The following is an 18,474-nucleotide window of genomic DNA, read 5'->3' as shown; positions in this document are numbered from 1 at the left end:
GCTTCTTCAGGTGAGCGGTGCAAATAGTGCAAAGTGGGAAGGGTTTTTGAGCAAGATAAAATGGGTGCTGTACCGAATGGGTAATATTTTTAGAGCTATATCCGTCTCAGCCACGCGTGTGTCTTTCATATGTTTATATATATATGGCCTTCCTGTACTGCGTTGGGTGACCCCATGTGGCTCTTCTTGCCGCGGTGCTGCACGGCGGTGCGTCACGCCCTGCATTGCTTGTTGTTTGCCTGCCTCTTTTTGAATTTCCTTATTTGTTTTCCCTTTTCGAATTGTGAGATCCAAACATTTGTATTGCAAAGGTACAAGATAAGAAGAAGACGAAAGCAAACGAACGTACAAGCCGACACCGTGAAGATGAACCACACCCTGGTGTCTTTGGCTGCTTTGGCCATCGTCCTGTGCACCATTCCCGCTGCGATGGCAAGCATGCGTGCAGACGACACTCTGGCATCGAAGTTTGCGGCCTTCAAGCAGAAGTACGGCAAGGTGTACGGGGACGCTGCTGAGGAGGCGTACCGCCTGCGCGTGTTCAAGGAGAACCTTGCGCTTGCGGAGCTGGAGGCGAAGGCGAACCCGCACGCAATGTTCGGCGTGACACGTTTCTCTGACCTCACGCGTGAGGAGTTCCGTCAGCGCTACATCAATGGTGAGGCGCACTTCAAGATGGCGAGGAGGCGTCTGCGGACACCAGTGGAGGTGCCTGCCGGGAGTGCGCCCGCGCAGGTGGACTGGCGCACGAAGGGCGCCGTGACGCCAGTGAAGGACCAGGGCAGCTGCGGCTCTTGCTGGGCCTTCTCCGCCATTGGCAGCATCGAGGGGCAGTGGCACATGGCCGGCAACCAATTGACACGCCTGTCGGAACAGCTGCTTGTGTCCTGTGACACCGTGGACTACGGCTGCAATGGCGGTCTGATGGACAACGCCTTCAAGTGGCTTGTGGACTCGAACGGCGGCAAAGTGTACAAGGAGGACAGCTATCCCTACGTCTCTGGCTCTGGCCAAACACCCGCATGCTCGACAAGCGAACACGAGGTTGGTGCGACAGTCACCGGCTACGTGGACTTGCCACAAGATGAGGACAAGATGGCGGCATGGGTTGCTGCTAATGGCCCCCTTGCTGTCGCTGTCGACGCCAACAGCTTCCTGTCGTATATGAGTGGTGTACTGACGAACTGTCAAGCGGATCAGTTGAACCATGGCGTGCTTGTTGTCGGCTACGACGACAGCAGCAATCCACCGTACTGGATCATTAAGAACTCGTGGGGTGTGTCCTGGGGTGGGGAATATTGTCTTTATTTTCTTATGGAGTTTTTTTGGCTTTTTTTTCTTTTGTGTGTGTTTCTTCTTTTGGAGTTGCTTTGTGGCTCCTCTATTTTTGTTTTGTTGTCGATGCCGTGTTTTGTGCGTTACGAATTTTTTTTCTTGAGTATGAGTTATTTGACCTCTTGTGTAATTTTGATGTTTTATTTTTTTTATGGTAGGGATATTGGTGAGAGAAAAAAAAGTGTCTTTTTTTTTCTTGTTTGTGGGTTTTTTTGTATTGGTATTGCAATGGCTTTTTTATTTTTGAAGTAAATAATAGAGTCTTTTTTTATTTTTAGAGTTGGTTTTTGCACAGTTGTTAGTAACTTCTTTTAATCTATTTTTTTTCTTTTATTTCCTTGTTTTTTTCTTTTCCTTTCTTTGTTTTTTTTTTCTTGCTGTTTCGTGTCGTTGTAGTTTTTATTATTATTTTTTTTTTTTCCACCACTTAGGGTTATTTGTCTTTTTTCGCTTTTTACTGAAATGGCGCGTGTGGGAAAGCGCTCTGTGGCGAAGCTGTCTTGTCTTGTTTTTTTCGTTGTATTGATGGTTGTCCTCTGTGATTTTTTGTCTTATGCACCCCACGAGCCTGTGCGAACAGTAGAGACACTTGATGGAAGTCGAATTCTTGCAACGTGCCCGCATTTTAGTCAACTTCCTGCCACTTTGAACGGTGTTATACTTATTCTTATTGGTAAGAGTACCGACCGTTTTGTGTCCGATATGCTGCCGCGTTTGGAGGTTTTTTTCCTTAAAAGGTATTCATATCCAGTTCATATATTTTATGAAAACATATCAGATGATGTGCGTTTGGCAATTAGTGCTGCTATACCCTCTGCATACCGTGTGGAGTTGGAGGACGTGAGCAGATTCTGGGGGTCCTTACCAGACGGCATCTCTGAGGAGAAGTTGCGTACATGGATGTCAACAGTCTCACAGCGAAAGGCTCAGGGACGTGGGTATCGCATTATGTGTCGTTTTTGGGCGGGACTCGTCTGGCAGCTCCCTTCGCTGGACGGCTATGATTACTACTGGAGACTGGATGATGATTCGTTTCTTACTACTTATGTGCCTTGTGATGTGTTTCAGGTGATGCATTGGCATCAATGTTCGTATGGATATATGTATATAAAAAAAGATCCTCCTGCTCTGACGAAAGATTTATGGGCAACATTTCAGCGTTGGGCATATGGCGCGTTAACATCCGAGGAAATTTCAGATATTACGGATAAGTTTGTTACAGGTAATGAAACTCTAGGTAAGAAGAAATTCCGTGCGTTTATGTACTACAATAATTTTGAGGTTGGCACAATAGCACTAAAACGTCACCCATTGTATGCATCCATGTTTCGTTTCTTGGATGTAGAGGAGCCACGGGGGATCATGCGGTACAGATGGGGAGATGCTCCTATTCACACTCTGGGGGTGGAAGTCGTTATGCATCGTATGGGTTGGAGGAAGTGCAAATTTGCTGATGCATTCGGTGGATATGTACACAAGCCAAAAAGGTCTCTCCCCCCACTACTGCAGCAGGGAGCTGAATAGTCGAACAATACAAGATACTGCGTCTCTACGTGTGCGTATATATATATATATATATATATATGGGCTTTCCCGCGAGCTTGGCTCATGGGAACAAGAGTGTCAGAAGAGTATTGGTTTTATATTGAGGGTAATGCGGATTTTTAGGGTGAAATATGAAACGGTTAGTCTATTTTTATTATATATATAAGCTATTCAAGCTCAAGCACATATCATTATATTTCATTACTGCAACACTAATGTCTATCTCTTACTTTCATGTTTTCTGTTTTCTACACACAAAATGATAGTCTAAGTGTTTGCTTAGGTTGTTTTCGTTCTTTATTCAATCGAGATCGTTCTTTTCGCGAATGCTGGACAAGGAGAAGCGCGTCGAACAACCACCAGCTGACTCCAGCGGGTTCAGTGCAGAAATACTCACCACATTGCAACGCGACAGACTATATAAGATACATCCGTGGAGACAACTAGCTGACAAATATATTGAACGGCGCGACGTTTTAAAAGCCCGTGCGAAAAAACCAGAGATACGGGCCTTGTTACAGCAGGCGTTCGTAGAAAGGATGAAATCTAACAGTCCATTTTCACAAGAGGTGAGTTTCATTCTTATGACGCTCCTGTACAGCGGATCGAGCCATCCGCACATTATGCTGGCCGACATGCTACTCAACATGTCCGCTGGGGAGCGCCTCGCTACGCACAATTGGTGGGCATACCAGAATGCAACTGAGCTTATACAGGATTCCATGTCAACAGCCGTCGCCTCCGGCAACCTTATATTCCCTCTCTTTCCGGGAAAACAAATGGACACCCAGAACCGTTGCATGATGGAGGAAGCTGTAGAAGTTAAACGACCGGCAGATACAGGGGCTACAACCATGGAAGCACTACAGTTCCTTTACCCGAAAAGCCGCGCCTTTTTTGCCCAATCTCCTCCTGCAACCAATGTCCTGAGCGGAGGTGAGCCCTTCATACCGGTATTTGATGGAAACAATAATCAAGCGGGATACTGGGACGGAGCACCGGTCAAGGATAGATTTGACCAACTGCAGAAACAGATACAAAATCTCCAATCCGCGGTGCAAAGATTTTCTTCTGCCAACAACGGAAGTGGCACCTACGCTGGAAGGAGCAGCGGAAGCAACCGCCGAGGCCGAGTTGGTGGAAATGCCCAGCGCGGTGGACGCCGTGTTGGACGCGGGGGTGGTTATAACTACCCAATGTGCGGTGGCGAAGCTGAAGACCACGGCGAAGAAATGTACAACACACACGAGACAATGAAGTGCACAAAAAACTGAAGCGGTGCTCGCCACTCAAGAGCGTAGTATTGAGTGGCGGCACCATGATTAAGGGAAAACAACGAACTCTGACCTCGACCTCATCTACGGGTTGTACATGCCTCCCAAGTCTGTCCTTCCATGCATGGAAGTGGGCGAAATCGATGACTGCTCGATTCAAGTCCTGAAACGTATGGCAGACATGGCGGCAATGCAAAAGAAGAGGATGGCAGGTGCAACAAGAGGCGAGGGGCGCCACGACGGAGGAGGAGAAGAAGCTGTAAGTGACAAGCACTACAGCCAAAACACTACCGGATTGATCTACATCCCGCTCTTTACACGATCCCATTGGATCGCGGGGGTATTTTCATTATCCTCCATAACAGCAACATCAAACAACATACACAGTAAGCAACTGGGAAGTCAACAACGTCAAAAGTACGTGCTCCGTGTTTACGACTCGGCACCGTCACCGCCAGTGGAGCGGGACGTACGGCGTGCCTTCAGACCGTTCGATGACAGCGTCACGGTCGAATTTGTCCCAACCCCACGACAAGTGCGTTTCAGCGAAGATTGTGGCATTTTCATTTCCATATGTTTTTTTGCGTTTGCGGTTAACGTGAATGTCCGCATTACGCCAGGTCTGACCAAGATGGTCAGACGTTTATTCGAAGCAGCGTTGCGCCACCGCGAGAAGCCGCCGGCACGCGCGTTTTTCTTGTCGAGACTCAAATGTCTTCTTGAGCTACAAACTGACGACGAACGTCAACTCATTCTTCACGCCACCATGAATAAGTGGCTGCAACAGCAACATCAACAGCGACAAACGCATCAGCTGAAGAAGAACCCATCGCGACATCGCGATGAGGGAACGTTACTTTACGGAGGGGCAGGCGCCTCACCACCATCACAGCAACGACGTCTAAGAGGGACCAATGTAAACGAGGAGGAAGCGGATGACAGCGCGGTGCGATCGACCACTGCGAACGAGGAGACGATGGAGCCCGTGGAGTGGTCCCAACCCCAGGGTGAGGTTGAAGGGTCATCGCGAGAAGGAGAAGAGGAAGACGTGACAGAACTGGGAGTTGTGGAGACAGTAAGAGCGGAAACCAAGTTTCCCGCTGAACCCAAGCGGCGGTTGATTGCGTGCCAGGCACGTCGCACGCTGCTTCGCGCGCAACTCGACTGGGAAGTGAATCAGCGTCGCAAGGTTACTTACATTCTGTCCGGCCTCGCGCTCATCTCGGTTGGCAAGGGCGATGATAAGGAGCTAAGACCCCAGTCGATCACCAATTTTCGCACCAAACACCATTTGGAGAATTTGACCGAGTTTGACCTATCTACCGTCTTTAGCGCATTACAGCTGCCCTATTTTTCCCTTCAGTTCAACGACGATCGTCCACGGGCCCAGCAGAAGCGCTCAAACAAGACGGACGGCAATCTGAGAGCCCACGGGTTAATTCTGGTGCCGTCGACGCCGCACCTGCTCGAGACGAAGGAGGCTCGCAACTCGCTGGCAGCGCTCTACGTCCGCGGGCAGGAGGGGCTTGGCATGCCCAACACGCTGCAGTTCAACCAGATCAACTACACCTTCCGCCTGGGCGCAGCCCTATGCCGCCACTACCCCGAAAAGAATAAGGGCACAAAGAAGAAGAAGACGCCGAACGCGGACGAGGAGACCGCCTCCTCTGAGGCAGACGGATCGTGGGAATTCTCGCTGGCAGAGGATGCGTCGCAGGCGTTATGGGGCGTCTATCTTCCCTCACGCTGGCGCACCTACGGGGCGTTGGCGGACATGGAGTCCGGGCGAACCGCCAAGCGGACGGCAAGTAAGCAGCAGAGCAGCATGGCTGTCGACAACCAGCCGGCGAAGAAGCACAAGAAAACGAACAAGAAAAAGGTGGCGACTCGACGACACATTGAGCTAGACTTGGACGCTGAGGACGTTGAGGCAAGATATCATAAAGCCGATGGGATCGATGTCGATGATATCGCTACGACGGAGTCGACGACGGAGGTGCAAGACGACGCGGGAGAGAAAAACGACGACGAACACCGGATATTCCCGCGCCAACGCCGCCTGAACGACAGCAACGCGGACGAGATCGACCAGGCACTGTGTGACATGCCGGGGCAAGTGCTCCGTAGCGTCACGGTCCCTTGTTTAAACGTGCCGGGCAGGGCGTGCCTCGGAAAGAGCCCGCTCTGCCCAAGAAAATGGATAATCTTTCCAGAGAAGCCAAAACACATCCACGAGGTGACATGGAGGAGCAAGACGCAACAGACGCGCCAGCGCCACTTAAACTGGCTGCGCGACCTACAGGCAATGCCGGACGATCTTCTGCGGTACCACAGCCTCGCCTCGGCGATACTGGAATTTTTGTTTCGGTTGTACAAGGACGGTCACGCTACGTGGTCGACGATACACAGCAGCATGGCGCAGATTGCTGGTGCCCTGCAGGATCTCCCCCTTTACACAAACGTGAGGGAGGGTATCAACCTAAGCAACGACGTGGAATGGCGGTCGGCGGTGGCCTGCGTGCGTCGGTTCAAGCAGATGCAGCCCACCAAGGCGCCGACACCACTCTCCGCCGAGAACTACTGCAAAGCGAGGGCGATGCTCTTGCGGCAAAGTCACTTCTCCCCGCTGGCGGCACTTTTCCTCGCCCTTATGTGGAACTGCGCGGCCCGAGCGGGCGATATCACTACCCTACTGAAGCAAGATGTAAAGCTATTTCTGCGGCTGCCGACCAGCGACGACGGCGACAACAACAACAACAACAACAACAGAAAAAACAGGAATCCGCTACCGCAGCTGCGCGTGGTGTCGAACGCCGAGGGCGTCCCACAGCGCTACCCAGTTCTGGTGTGGATGGCCCGCGGCAAGGCGTCCCACTTTCGGACCCCCTACGAGGTGACGACCACGCTCGCCGAGGACGAAGCGCTCATCCTGTTCAAGCACCTGAACAGAATCAAGAAGAAGGGGTCTCGGCTCTTCACAAGCGAAGGCCCCAGCATGGTGCGCAGGATGGTGTCCAACGTACTCAAGTCCATCGATCCGACAATGGCACTGCCGTCAGTGCGCAAGGGCGCGATCAGGTACTGCGCCAAGCTGGGCATGACAATGGAGGAGCTGCGGCGCATGACGGGCCACACCCAGGACTCGACGCTCAACATCTATCTCGGACGTGGCCAGCAGACAACTATGGACGTCGCGCAAACACAGGCCAACGTCGAGGAGCACCACCTCTTGTCAGCGCCAAATACCTCGGAGTGAAGGCACCCAAGGCAGCAGACCTGGGTATTTGCGAACGTGACGTGTACCGGCTGATGCTGGATCTCAAACGGCAACAGCAAGCACCAGACGCAAGCGACGTAGCTGTAGACGTCGCGGGTGACAATGTAAAGGAGTGGCGCCTGCACCTCAAGCATACCACTCCACTCGACACGGAGGCGGTGCGGCAGATGACGACTGCCCACCCACACACGAAAGCGTTTCTAGAAGAAGCATACCGCTACATCACGGTTGATGCCTCGCCTGACCCATACCCTATACCGCACCTCGTGCAGACCTCACGCACCATCAAGACGACCAAAATGACGAAGGAGGACCTCCAGAAAGCCGTGAGCATGGGCAAGTTCGAACTGTGCCGTGACGAACACGGCCAGCCGATCGCTCATTTCGACAACCGCACTGGCATGATCCCGACGGGCTACTACGGTGTCAATGTGTTCACCGTCCCGGAGATGAAGGGACGCAGACGACTCATCACGGAACCTCACCTAAACGCTGTCATGGCCAAGGCGGACATGCCACAAGTAAACTACCCGACGCGGCTTGGGAGACGGCAATCACTGCGTTATGCCAAGTACATGTTGCAACTTGACTTTGAGGCATTCTACGATGCGATCCCACTTCCAGCGGCACTGCGCAACAAGTTTGTGTTCCGGTGTGGTGGCAGTTACTACCGTTTGTGCACGCTGCCCACCGGCGCGCGGTGGAGCGTGACAGCGGGCCAGGCGACCACGTGGGTGCTTGTCGACATTGATACCCCCGTCATCATACATACGATGATTGATAATATTTTGATTGCGGCCAAGGAGGGCCAGGAGGAGGAGTTTGTGAGCGCGGTACGGCAGGTGTTGCTGCGCATTCGTGCTGCAAACCTGCTGACCTCGCCGGACCGCGAGGAACTACTTCAGTATACGGAGGAGAAATTATTACGTCTCGCTGAGCAGAACAACGTATTTCTTGGCGAAGAGTACATGTGGAACGGAACCGAGAGGGTGGTACGAAACTCAGTCAAGACGGTCGCGAAGTTGATGCTGAGTTCGGCACCAGACCGGCAGCACTCCATACGGACGTTCGTTTCTGTGGTGTCCTTGGTGTGTTATGCGATTCACACGACGCGCCTGAACCCGGCAAAGATGTTTCGACTCTTGCGGACCTACAGATATTTCTACCGACAGGTCTCCGGTGGTGCGGACTGGGACGCACCGGTGCCGTACATTCATCCGAAGGTGACCGATGAATTGAGCCGCATCTCGAATGAACTGATCAAGAACCAATGGTGGCGCATTGACCCACCACGGCATGTTGATTACAACGACGGCTCGTACGATATCGTTGCCTATACGGATGCCTCCCGCGAAGGATGGGGAGCCGTGGTGCACTTTCAGTTCACGGGCGAAGTCACCACGTTCCAGCAGCGCTTTGTCACCCACCACCAGCTTCCTTTTTACAAAGGACAACCAACAGGTGGAGACGACGGAGGCAACCACGACCGTTTGTACGATGACGCCTATGGCGTTGAAGATGAAGAAGAGGAAGACGAAGAAAACGAGGACGTGTTTGTGGAAGACCCGGAGGATCGCGCACTACGCGACATCCGTGGACCACGTGCCTCTATCCCGGTACACAACGCTACCGGCCTCTTCAGGGCACGGCATTCGGCTCACGCGGAACCGAGGGCAGTTCAGGCTTTGCTTTTGTTATTGCACAAGGAGGGAACGCTGAGACCTGGTATGCGCATCGCGGTGGTGACGGATCACTACGCGATTGCGGCTGCACAGAAACGCCTGAACGGCTTTGGCGGCATTGGCAGGGGCTTCTCGTTAAACAAGCTCTTCGAGAACACCTACAATCTCTGGTATGATTACGACATTGAGGTTATCTTTTACTAACTGAAGGGCGAAATGAATCCAGCGGATTCTTTATCGCGGCACTTTGGGGTAAGAACATCAAACGATCAAGAGGGAAATGATAAGAGAAACAGCACTGTCGTACGAATGGAGCACTTTGATGCAACGACTTTGCCCAGAGGTATGCCTAGTCTGTCGCAAACGTACTGCCCACTGTTTGACGACACTGCTTCTACAGACGAAGGCTACTAGGTGGCGCCATGCTGCCACGAATCACTACGGGGAACTGTCTAAAATGACTAATCTTAGTCCACAGTAAAATTTTACAACAAAAAGAAACATCAACGACGCCCCGCGGAGGATGTGCCGCATTTGTTTGAAGTATGAAGGAACCTGTCCGTCACACCGGATCTTCAGTTCTTTCTCTCCCTTTCTTCTTCTCTCGATCTTAGGCCTTTCAAGTACAAATTTAGAGACATGACAATATATATATATATACATATTGTTCTAGCATTCTGCTGTAATTCTCTTTTTTCTATGGTTTTTCTGCATAAAATTTGTATTTATATTATTGTTTCTTTTAGTTGCAGGGGATACTTGTTCTCTACGACAGTTATTGTTTATTGCTTTTTCATTTTTTTTTTTTTGCTTATTCTGGAATCTGCGAGGTGGGGGGCACAGGTAGTGCCCTGGGTTTGTGTGGAATGCTTATGTAAGGGGTTTTTTTTTTGTTTGTGCTGCTTTTCTGCTTTGCTTTATACTCTACCGTTTGTGGCGTTGTGCAGGTGGGATCTAGAGCTTTTTGGTGTTTTTTCTTTTTTTTTTCTGTGTGTGTGTGGAAAGGGTTTGGGGGTTTGAGGCATAATTATACAACAGGCATCAAAGCCAAATTTTTGTGTGGGAATACCATATTATAAACGGGTACAATGAGGGTTTCAGGGGGTATCGATGAGTTATAACATGCATTTGCAATGATATTTTTCTGCTTTTTCTATCTTTTTATTTCCCTCTTTCTCTCCCACTCTCAAGTCTTGCATAAGCCGCATAAGTCTACTGCAGGAAACAAATAGAAACCTTCAGAAGTTTTTCGTTTGTTGATTTTACACTTCAGAACCACGCGATTTTTTCGATCTTTCAGCACCCCACCTTCCCTTTCCTCCATTGCACACATTATGAGCTCTGCCCAACAGCAACAGAAAGTGGTGTTGGCTGATGGGCTGAGGAGCGAAGACCCAGTGCGAGCCCCGCGTCATCCACCGTGGTACCCGCCAAAGCACAATGATGGAAAGGGTCTTTGTGTGCTTAATTCACTCACAGAGAGAATGGAACCATTTGCCCCGCGTGAAGGGCGATTTGTACGCTGGTATACCTGCGGACCCACGGTGTACGATCTCTCGCATATGGGACATGCCCGCGCATACCTTACTTTTGATATTTTGCGTCGTATCATGGAGGATTACTTTGGATACAAGGTTCTGTATCAAATGAACATTACAGATATCGATGATAAGATCATCAAGCGGGCTCGTATTGGTGCCCTCCTAAAGCGTTTCCGTGAGGAGACACTGCAGGGGTCTGACTTCACGAAACTCGTTGCCTTCACAAGTGAAGCTCAGGCGGCTGCAGAATCTTCGCTTGCTGCACTGGTGCAACGTTTATCAGAGCCGCTTCCGGACACAACGCCAAGTAGAGCCAAGGCCGAGCGAGAGGAAAAGTTACTGGAACTTGCCCTAAAGCAGACACAGTTTAAAGAAACAAAGGAACGCATTGCGGTAGCAGTCGTTGCTGGAGACTTTGACACTCTCTTCAAAGCGGCCTCTGGTGTAAACGGTGAACTTCTAGATGTGCGAGAAGGTCATTGTGTGACAGATCAGAGCATATTTGAACAGCATGCCCGTGAGTATGAGCGTCTCTTCTTTGAAGATATGCAGCGTCTTGGTATCCGCGAGCCTGACGTGATCACGCGTGTTACGGAGTATGTACCAAAGGTCATTGAGTTTATTCAGAAAATCATGGACAATGGATTTGCCTACCGTGGAACAACATCCATATTCTTCGATACCGCTGCGTTTGCAAAGGCTGGGCATGACTATCCAAAGTTGAAGCCTGTAAGTGAGCGGGAGGAGCGTAATGCAACGGAGGCGGAGATGGCGGAGGGAGAAGGGGCACTGAGCTCAGCAATGGCGGGGGAGAAGCGGGCTGCAAATGACTTTGCATTGTGGAAGTTCTCAAAGCCAGGAGAACCACGTTGGGCATCGCCCTGGGGTGATGGGAGACCCGGGTGGCATATTGAGTGCTCCGTCATGGCATCCGACATACTTGGGAAAAACATGGATGTACACAGCGGGGGGTGGGATCTGAAGTTTCCACACCACGATAATGAGTGTGCGCAGAGTGAGGCCTGCCATATGGAGCATCAGTGGGTCAACTACTTCCTCCACTGTGGTCATTTGCACATTAAGGGACTGAAGATGAGTAAGAGTTTGAAGAATTTTGTCACCATTCGCCAGGCATTGGACGAGTTGGGAGTCACACCACGTTCGATGCGACTTCTATTCCTCGCAAATCCTTGGGGCAAGCCTATGAACTTTTCGGATCAAAGCATTGATGAGGCAAAGGAGCGCGAACGTGTACTTCGAGCATTCTTTGGAAGTGTAGACATTGTATTACGCAAGGATAATTTGTCCGGTACACAAGGATTTAATGAACATGACCGGAATCTCACGGAAACCTGGATGGAGGTGGAGGAAACTGTGCACAGTGCGTTGCAGAGTAACTTTGACACACCCACTGCAATGGACGCCATTATGCGTCTGGTGAGTGTGACCAATCAGTACCTTCTTACTGGTGAGAGGCCGAGTGCGACGCTAGTGCGCAAGTTGGGCCGTTACGTCACTCGCATGTTGCAGGTGTTCGGTGTGGTAGAAGGTACAGACAACATTGGGTTCACTGAACAGCAAGGCACGGATGAGCGTCTGGTAACAGTCATGGATGCACTGCTGCGCTTCCGTGATGGTGTGCGTGATGCGGCAAAGGCGGCAGGGAGCGCCGGTGTGCTCCTCCCCCTGTGTGATGCTGTGCGGGATGAGTGGCTTGTGCAGGCTGGAATTCGCATTGAGGACAGCCCTGCTGGCCCCACGACGTGGAAAAGCGATGACAGGGATCTACTCCTGCGTGAGATGACAGAGCGGAAACAACGGCAGCATATGGAACGGCGCAAAAAGCTTGAGAATCAAATTGAAACAAAGCGGAAACTGACGGAGAAGTGGCGACAGTACACGTATACACCGCTGATGTATTTCCGTGAGCGTGAAGGGGCAAAGGAGGCGAAAGAGAGGATTTACGCCGCATTTGATGCAGATACAGGATTACCAACAAAGCTTACAACTGGCGAGGTGGTGAATGATAAAGAGCAAAAGAAGCTTTCTAAGGAACTCGCTAAGTACACTAAAACACACGAGGAATTTATTGCAAAGGGTGGTGTAACGTGGCTAGAAGAACAGGATAGGGAACTCATGGAGCTCCGAAAAGCGCTGGAGAATCTCTCTTAACGGTGGGGGGGGGGAGGGGTAGACATCATCATGGAAAATTAGAAAAAAAAGTGAAGAGAAAGAGGAAAAAAAAACAAAGAAAAAAAGGAAATAATAAGGGAAAATAGACCAAAAAGAAGACCTAAGTCACGTGTTGTAATCACACTGGTTCATTCGTTGGTTTCTATGTTCGCTTTTTCACTGAATCAGTTGTTCTTGGTACTGTTGTACTGGTTTGCCAAAGGAAAACAGAAAGAGGCGCACTACATTAGGTGAAAGGGAAACAAAACAACGAAAAATGCATAAAAATCTCTCCAAAAGGTGAAAAAGAAAGTATTATATATATATATATATATATTCTTTCTTTTATTTACTGGTCCTCTCTCTTTCTCTCTACCTCTTTCTATAGTTTTCTACTTCTCGTTCTTCCTCCGGTTTTTTTGTTCTGTTTGTTCTTGTTAATGCTTCTTTTTTATTCTCGGCACATGGAATATTCTCATGATTATGTCGTTCACTACTTTTAACTACAATTGTGAATGGGTGCTTTGTTTTCTCTTGATAACTCTTTCTTACACTAATTTGCATTGTGCCAGATTAATACACGTGAAACAAACAATAAACAAGTGAGCATTCTAAAAAAAAAAAAAAGTGTTATCAAAAAAAGATACAGCATTAGGAAAATAACTTATAAACTTTTAGGTTTATACATATTTATATATAAAGCAAAAACAGAAAGAGAAGTAAAATGGGGTTCGATCTTACATGTGTAAAAAAACTGTTTAACGTGGTCCAGAAGGCACGTGGTACCGGTGGAGCCATAAACTACATGGAAATTGGTATGGAACTCATTAAAATTGCTGGTCCGTACGTTGTACAGTACCTTGGTGAGGTGAACAGACCAGATGACGTGAATGTGGATGAGGCCTTTGAGCAGGCTGGAGATACACAGGGATTCCAGCCATGGGAGGCCCCAAGTTCTGGCACCGGCAACGTTCGTGCACTCCTCATTGGTATAAACTACTATGGTACCAGCGCCCAGCTTTCTGGTTGTTGTAATGACGTTAAACAGATGCTTGCCACATTCCAGAAGAAGAAGTTCCCCATCAATGAGATGAATATACTTGTGGATGAAAGGGGTTTCCCTGGTAGCACTGCCCAACCGACACGGGCTAACATAATTCGTTACATGGCGTGGCTGGTAAAGGATGCAAAGCCGGGTGATGTGCTTTTTCTACACTACTCAGGGCATGGTACACAGACCCGGGCATTACAGGACTCAGATGAACAATATGATCAATGTATTGCCCCCGCAGACTTTCAGGCCAGCGGCTGCATTCTTGACAACGATATCAACAAAATTCTCGTCTCTCGACTCCCCAAAGGGGTACGTCTTACCGCTGTCTTTGACTGCTGTCACTCTGGATCCATGCTTGATCTACCATTCACATTTGTGGGGAGCTCCGGTCTGAGAAGTGCGACTTCTGGTCACATGAGACGCATCCGCAGGGGAAACAACTCGGATGCCGATGTTCTAATGATATCCGGCTGCGCAGATGAACAGACATCGGCTGATGTGGGAAATGCCGCCACCTTCGGAACAGGCGCATCAGGGGCTGGTGGGGCAGCCACACAGTGCCTTACATACACCCTGCTCAAGACCAGGAATCTTTCGTACCAAGATACAATAATTGCCACGCGCGACATGCTTCGAAGTAAGAAGTTTGACCAGGTACCGCAGCTGAGTGCCACCAAAGCGATCAACCTGCAGCAGGAGTTTTCTCTGACAGAGGCGTTTCAAATTGATGCATCTGTCGCTTAATGCTGTTGTAGCGGCAATGTGGGGTGGGCTGAGATAGGGAGAAAAGTGAGATCGAAGGATAGGGAGATAGAGCTATCGTCTTTCGCATTGTGACGTAATGTGCTTTCGTGTGGTATGTGTATATATATATTTCTTGAGGGTTTCCTTTCTTTGCTTTGTGTGTGACGTGTATGATGTGCATATGTATTGTCTTGTACACAAATGCCTCGCTCAATAAAGAGGGAGGGGAGTACCAAAATAGCACTTTGGGGGGTTAAATCTAATCCACCTAAATGAGATTGAATGTCGCAAATCATATCGCAATACTTGAGTGAGAATAGATTGAGTGGAGGGGTGGTTTGGAATCATCCTTTCTAGGAATGGAAAGAACAGGAAAAAGAAGAAAGACTTGTCTATAATGTTGTCGTTAGAGATGTAATACTCTATAATTGTTAAAAGTAATGTTATTTGGGAGGGGTATTATTTGTCTTTGCCATTGTCAGTGTATTGCTCTTGCATTGCTGGCGCTTCTCATACCGTGAATGGGATGGATGCAGTACCAATACAATCATCTTATTGAGGGAGAATTAGATCTGGGGAATTTTAAGATAACAAAGCAAAGGAATGCCAAACAATATTAGAGAATAGGAGGGGGAATAGGAATAAAGAAAAGAAAAGTGATGGGATGGGGAATTTGTATTTTCTGTAATCAAACCGCTCTCATTGAGAAATGGGAGGAGGAAGTTAAGAGGTTCGATTTTATTGTTGGTTTTTGTCTTAAAGATCTTATGCCTCTTCCTTGTTTTTGTCTTTTCTATTGTTGCAAAAAGCTAGTTCAAATAAATATGCCTTACAAATTTTAAAATAAGTATGAATTGCGTTCCATGCCTCTCTTTTTTTTTTTTGTTCTTAATTGTGGCCCACAGTGCTCTACTGTAGACCTGTAGCATTCACTGTCTCTACTTTCTCTCACATTCATTTTTTTTTCTCCTTTCCTGAGCCATATATTTTTGAATGTATTATTCTAGAGGTAAAACCACGTGTACCTAAAAAAAGAAAAGGACAAAATCAATATATAATACATACATACATACATTGGTAATAGGAAGCAACTGAAGAGATGGGCTGTGACCTTGGATGTCTGCTAAGGCTCTTGGGTGCTGCTGGCCATAATGGGACATATGTGGATATGGGTATGGAACTCATTAAGCTTGCATGTCCGTACGTTGTACAGTACCTTGGTGAGGTGAACAGACCAGATGACGTGAATGTGGATGAGGCCTTTGAGGAAGCCAGAGAGACTCGTGGCTTCCGGCCATGGGCGGGACCGACTCTTCGCACCGGCAACGTTCGTGCACTCCTCATTGGTATAAACTACTATGGTACCAGCGCCCAGCTTTCTGGTTGTTGTAATGACGTTAAACAGATGCTTGCCACATTCCAGAAGAAGAAGTTCCCCATCAATGAGATGAATATACTTGTGGATGAAAGGGGTTTCCCTGGTAGCACTGCCCAACCGACACGGGCTAACATAATTCTTTACATGGCGTGGCTGGTAAAGGATGCAAAGCCGGGTGATGTGCTTTTTCTACACTACTCAGGGCATGGTACACAGACCCGGGCATTACAGGACTCAGCTGAACAATATGATCAATGTATTGCCCCCGCAGACTTTCAGGCCAGCGGCTGCATTCTTGACAACGATATCAACAAAATTCTCGTCTCTCGACTCCCCAAAGGGGTACGTCTTACCGCTGTCTTTGACTGCTGTCACTCTGGATCCATGCTTGATCTACCATTCACATTTGTGGGGTACAGGAGTGTGCGTCGATCAGTGAATTGTCACATGAAACGCATCCGCAGGGGAAACAACTCGGATGCCGATGTTCTAATGATATCCGGCTGCGCAGATGAACAGACATCGGCTGATGTGGGAAATGCCGCCACCTTCGGAACAGGCGCATCAGGGGCTGGTAGGGCAGCCACACAGTGCCTTACATACACCCTGCTCAAGACCAGGAATCTTTCGTACCAAGATATAATAATTGCCACGCGCGACATGCTGCGGAAGAAACGATTTCAGCAAGTACCGCAGCTGAGTGCCACCAAAGCGATCAACCTGCAGCAGGAGTTTTCGCTGATAAAGCCGTTTGATGTTGACAGGTCAATCGTTTAATGCTGTTTTGGCGGCAATGCGGGGTGGGCTGAGATAGGGAGAAAAGTGAGATCGAAGGATAGGGAGATAGAGCTATCGTCTTTCGCATTGTGACGTAATGTGCTTTCGTGTGGTATGTGTATATATATATTTCTTGAGGGTTTCCTTTCTTTGCTTTGTGTGTGACGTGTATGATGTGCATATGTATTGTCTTGTACACAAATACCTCGCTCAATAAAGAGGGAGGGGAGTACCAAAATAGCACTTTGGGGGCTTTTAGTTGACCCTATGAATATCTTGCAGGAAAGAAAAGGAAAGAAATTGTATTTGAACTTTTTTGTCTAAGATGGACAATTACATCTCTCATTTTTCAATGGTGTGCATTGTAATTCTTCCTATTGTGGGGATTCGGATTAACTTGGGCGCTGGGAAGGGATGACGCAATGCGTGAGATGCGTAAGGTTATGGTTTGCCATATGTTTCTGTTAAAACATGATTCTTCGGAGCGAAGGGATGTTAACTGCGTGAAATAACAACGTAAAAAGAGTGGAATATATACATATATACAAGTAATTGGACCTGTATACTCTGAAAGTAAAAAAAAAGTGTTGATTGTTCTATGTTTGTTGTTGTTTTCCTCATAATTATTGCAACTGTCTCTTTGCTTTTCGTTTATTTTGCTTCTAAAGGGGTCTTTACGGTGTTTGTGTTGTTGTTCTTTTCATTGGAGTTTTTTTTTGCTATTGTTTCTAAACATATTTTTGCGTTTCAGGGAAATTTTTTTCTGTTTTGTGTGCCTGTATTTACTCTTTCTAATGGCTTTTTTTTTTTTTTTACTCCGGTGGGCAATGTACCACGTTGCTGCGGGGGTGTACGTATTGCCCGCTGGTATCTTCCTTTTCATTGTGGTTGGTGTGCTTGTTTCGGTGAACTATATATGTGTTTCTTTATTCCTTACTTTTTTCTTTGTTTCTTGTTAGGGAAAGAGGAGGTGGGGAAGTGTCACCGTCACTCACCCACTCGCTTACTCATACATACGTGCAGAGAGGCGTGGTAAGGTGAACTGGAGTTTATCTTTTTCTTTCTTTGTGTGTGTGTGCGTTTGAGAGAGGAGAGAAGAAAAAAAGAGGAAAGGGCAGAGTAGTGTAATTCTCCGTTTTGTTTCTTCATTGGGCTTTGTGAATTCACGGTAATGCGGCGATGGACATATAGTGTGTTAATCACCCCCGGCCATCTATACAACGTTGTGCCAACAACAAAAGTGCTATTTATATCCGACAGAAAGGCAGATATCAGACGGACGGCATCGTTGAAACAACAATCCGGGTGTGGGGAACTGTAAAGTATAGCGGCTGCAAAGACAGTGATGGTAATAAAAAACCCAAAGAAAATGGAAAAAAGGAGGAAAAGGAAGAAAAAAAATAGTAGTAGAAACATCAACAACCACTATTTCACGTGCGGGTTCACGTAGCAGTATGAGTAATCTGTTACAGATGATTGCCCAGCGTGAGGATGTGGTGAATAAGAAAAAGAAGAAGAATGATAATAATAGTAATAAGAACAACAACGACACGAGAAATAACAAGAAGAAAACATTGACATTGTCGTCATCTACATCAAGTGGATGTACATATATGGCGCAAATGTTTACTTCTGCTGCTGCTACTACTGCTGCGAAAAACCACGAACTCACCGCGTCATAATACTACTACTACT

The 18,474-nt window shown here is 48.2% G+C and overlaps 6 protein-coding genes across 6 annotated transcripts; 5 read left to right on the top strand and 1 right to left on the bottom strand.

Moving 5' to 3' along the window:
- Positions 1 to 6: 6 nt before the first annotated feature.
- Positions 7 to 1,209, bottom strand: LSM04_000018 (uncharacterized protein; the record flags this gene model as incomplete). Its single annotated transcript, XM_067334721.1, has 1 exon — positions 7 to 1,209. One exon carries the CDS (start codon positions 1,207 to 1,209, stop codon positions 7 to 9), a length of 1,203 nt encoding a protein of 400 aa, XP_067191565.1.
- Positions 1,210 to 1,860: 651 nt separating this feature from the next.
- Positions 1,861 to 2,859, top strand: LSM04_003909 (Glycosyl transferase; the record flags this gene model as incomplete). Its single annotated transcript, XM_067334720.1, has 1 exon — positions 1,861 to 2,859. One exon carries the CDS (start codon positions 1,861 to 1,863, stop codon positions 2,857 to 2,859), a length of 999 nt encoding a protein of 332 aa, XP_067191699.1.
- Positions 2,860 to 10,447: 7,588 nt separating this feature from the next.
- On the top strand, positions 10,448 to 12,826 carry LSM04_007034 (tRNA synthetases class I; the record flags this gene model as incomplete). Its single annotated transcript, XM_067334719.1, has 1 exon — positions 10,448 to 12,826. One exon carries the CDS (start codon positions 10,448 to 10,450, stop codon positions 12,824 to 12,826), a length of 2,379 nt encoding a protein of 792 aa, XP_067191783.1.
- A 724-nt stretch (positions 12,827 to 13,550) lies between these two features.
- LSM04_007764 (uncharacterized protein) lies at positions 13,551 to 14,624 on the top strand (the record flags this gene model as incomplete). The annotated part of the gene is made up of 1 exon (XM_067334717.1): positions 13,551 to 14,624. The coding sequence occupies one exon, from the start codon at positions 13,551 to 13,553 to the stop codon at positions 14,622 to 14,624; it is 1,074 nt and encodes a 357-aa protein (XP_067191802.1).
- Positions 14,625 to 15,723: 1,099 nt separating this feature from the next.
- LSM04_001263 (uncharacterized protein) lies at positions 15,724 to 16,779 on the top strand (the record flags this gene model as incomplete). The annotated part of the gene is made up of 1 exon (XM_067334716.1): positions 15,724 to 16,779. The coding sequence occupies one exon, from the start codon at positions 15,724 to 15,726 to the stop codon at positions 16,777 to 16,779; it is 1,056 nt and encodes a 351-aa protein (XP_067191603.1).
- A 1,454-nt stretch (positions 16,780 to 18,233) lies between these two features.
- On the top strand, positions 18,234 to 18,461 carry LSM04_005808 (uncharacterized protein; the record flags this gene model as incomplete). Its single annotated transcript, XM_067334715.1, has 1 exon — positions 18,234 to 18,461. One exon carries the CDS (start codon positions 18,234 to 18,236, stop codon positions 18,459 to 18,461), a length of 228 nt encoding a protein of 75 aa, XP_067191755.1.
- Between the last annotated feature and the right edge of the window lie 13 nt (positions 18,462 to 18,474).

Source organism: Trypanosoma melophagium (assembly GCF_022059095.1).
Source record: "Trypanosoma melophagium isolate St. Kilda chromosome Unknown ctg22segment0, whole genome shotgun sequence".
Classification (NCBI taxonomy): domain Eukaryota; phylum Euglenozoa; class Kinetoplastea; order Trypanosomatida; family Trypanosomatidae; genus Trypanosoma; species Trypanosoma melophagium.
The sequence above is the reverse complement of the archived record's forward strand: the minus strand, read 5'-3'. Positions and strand labels throughout refer to the sequence as shown.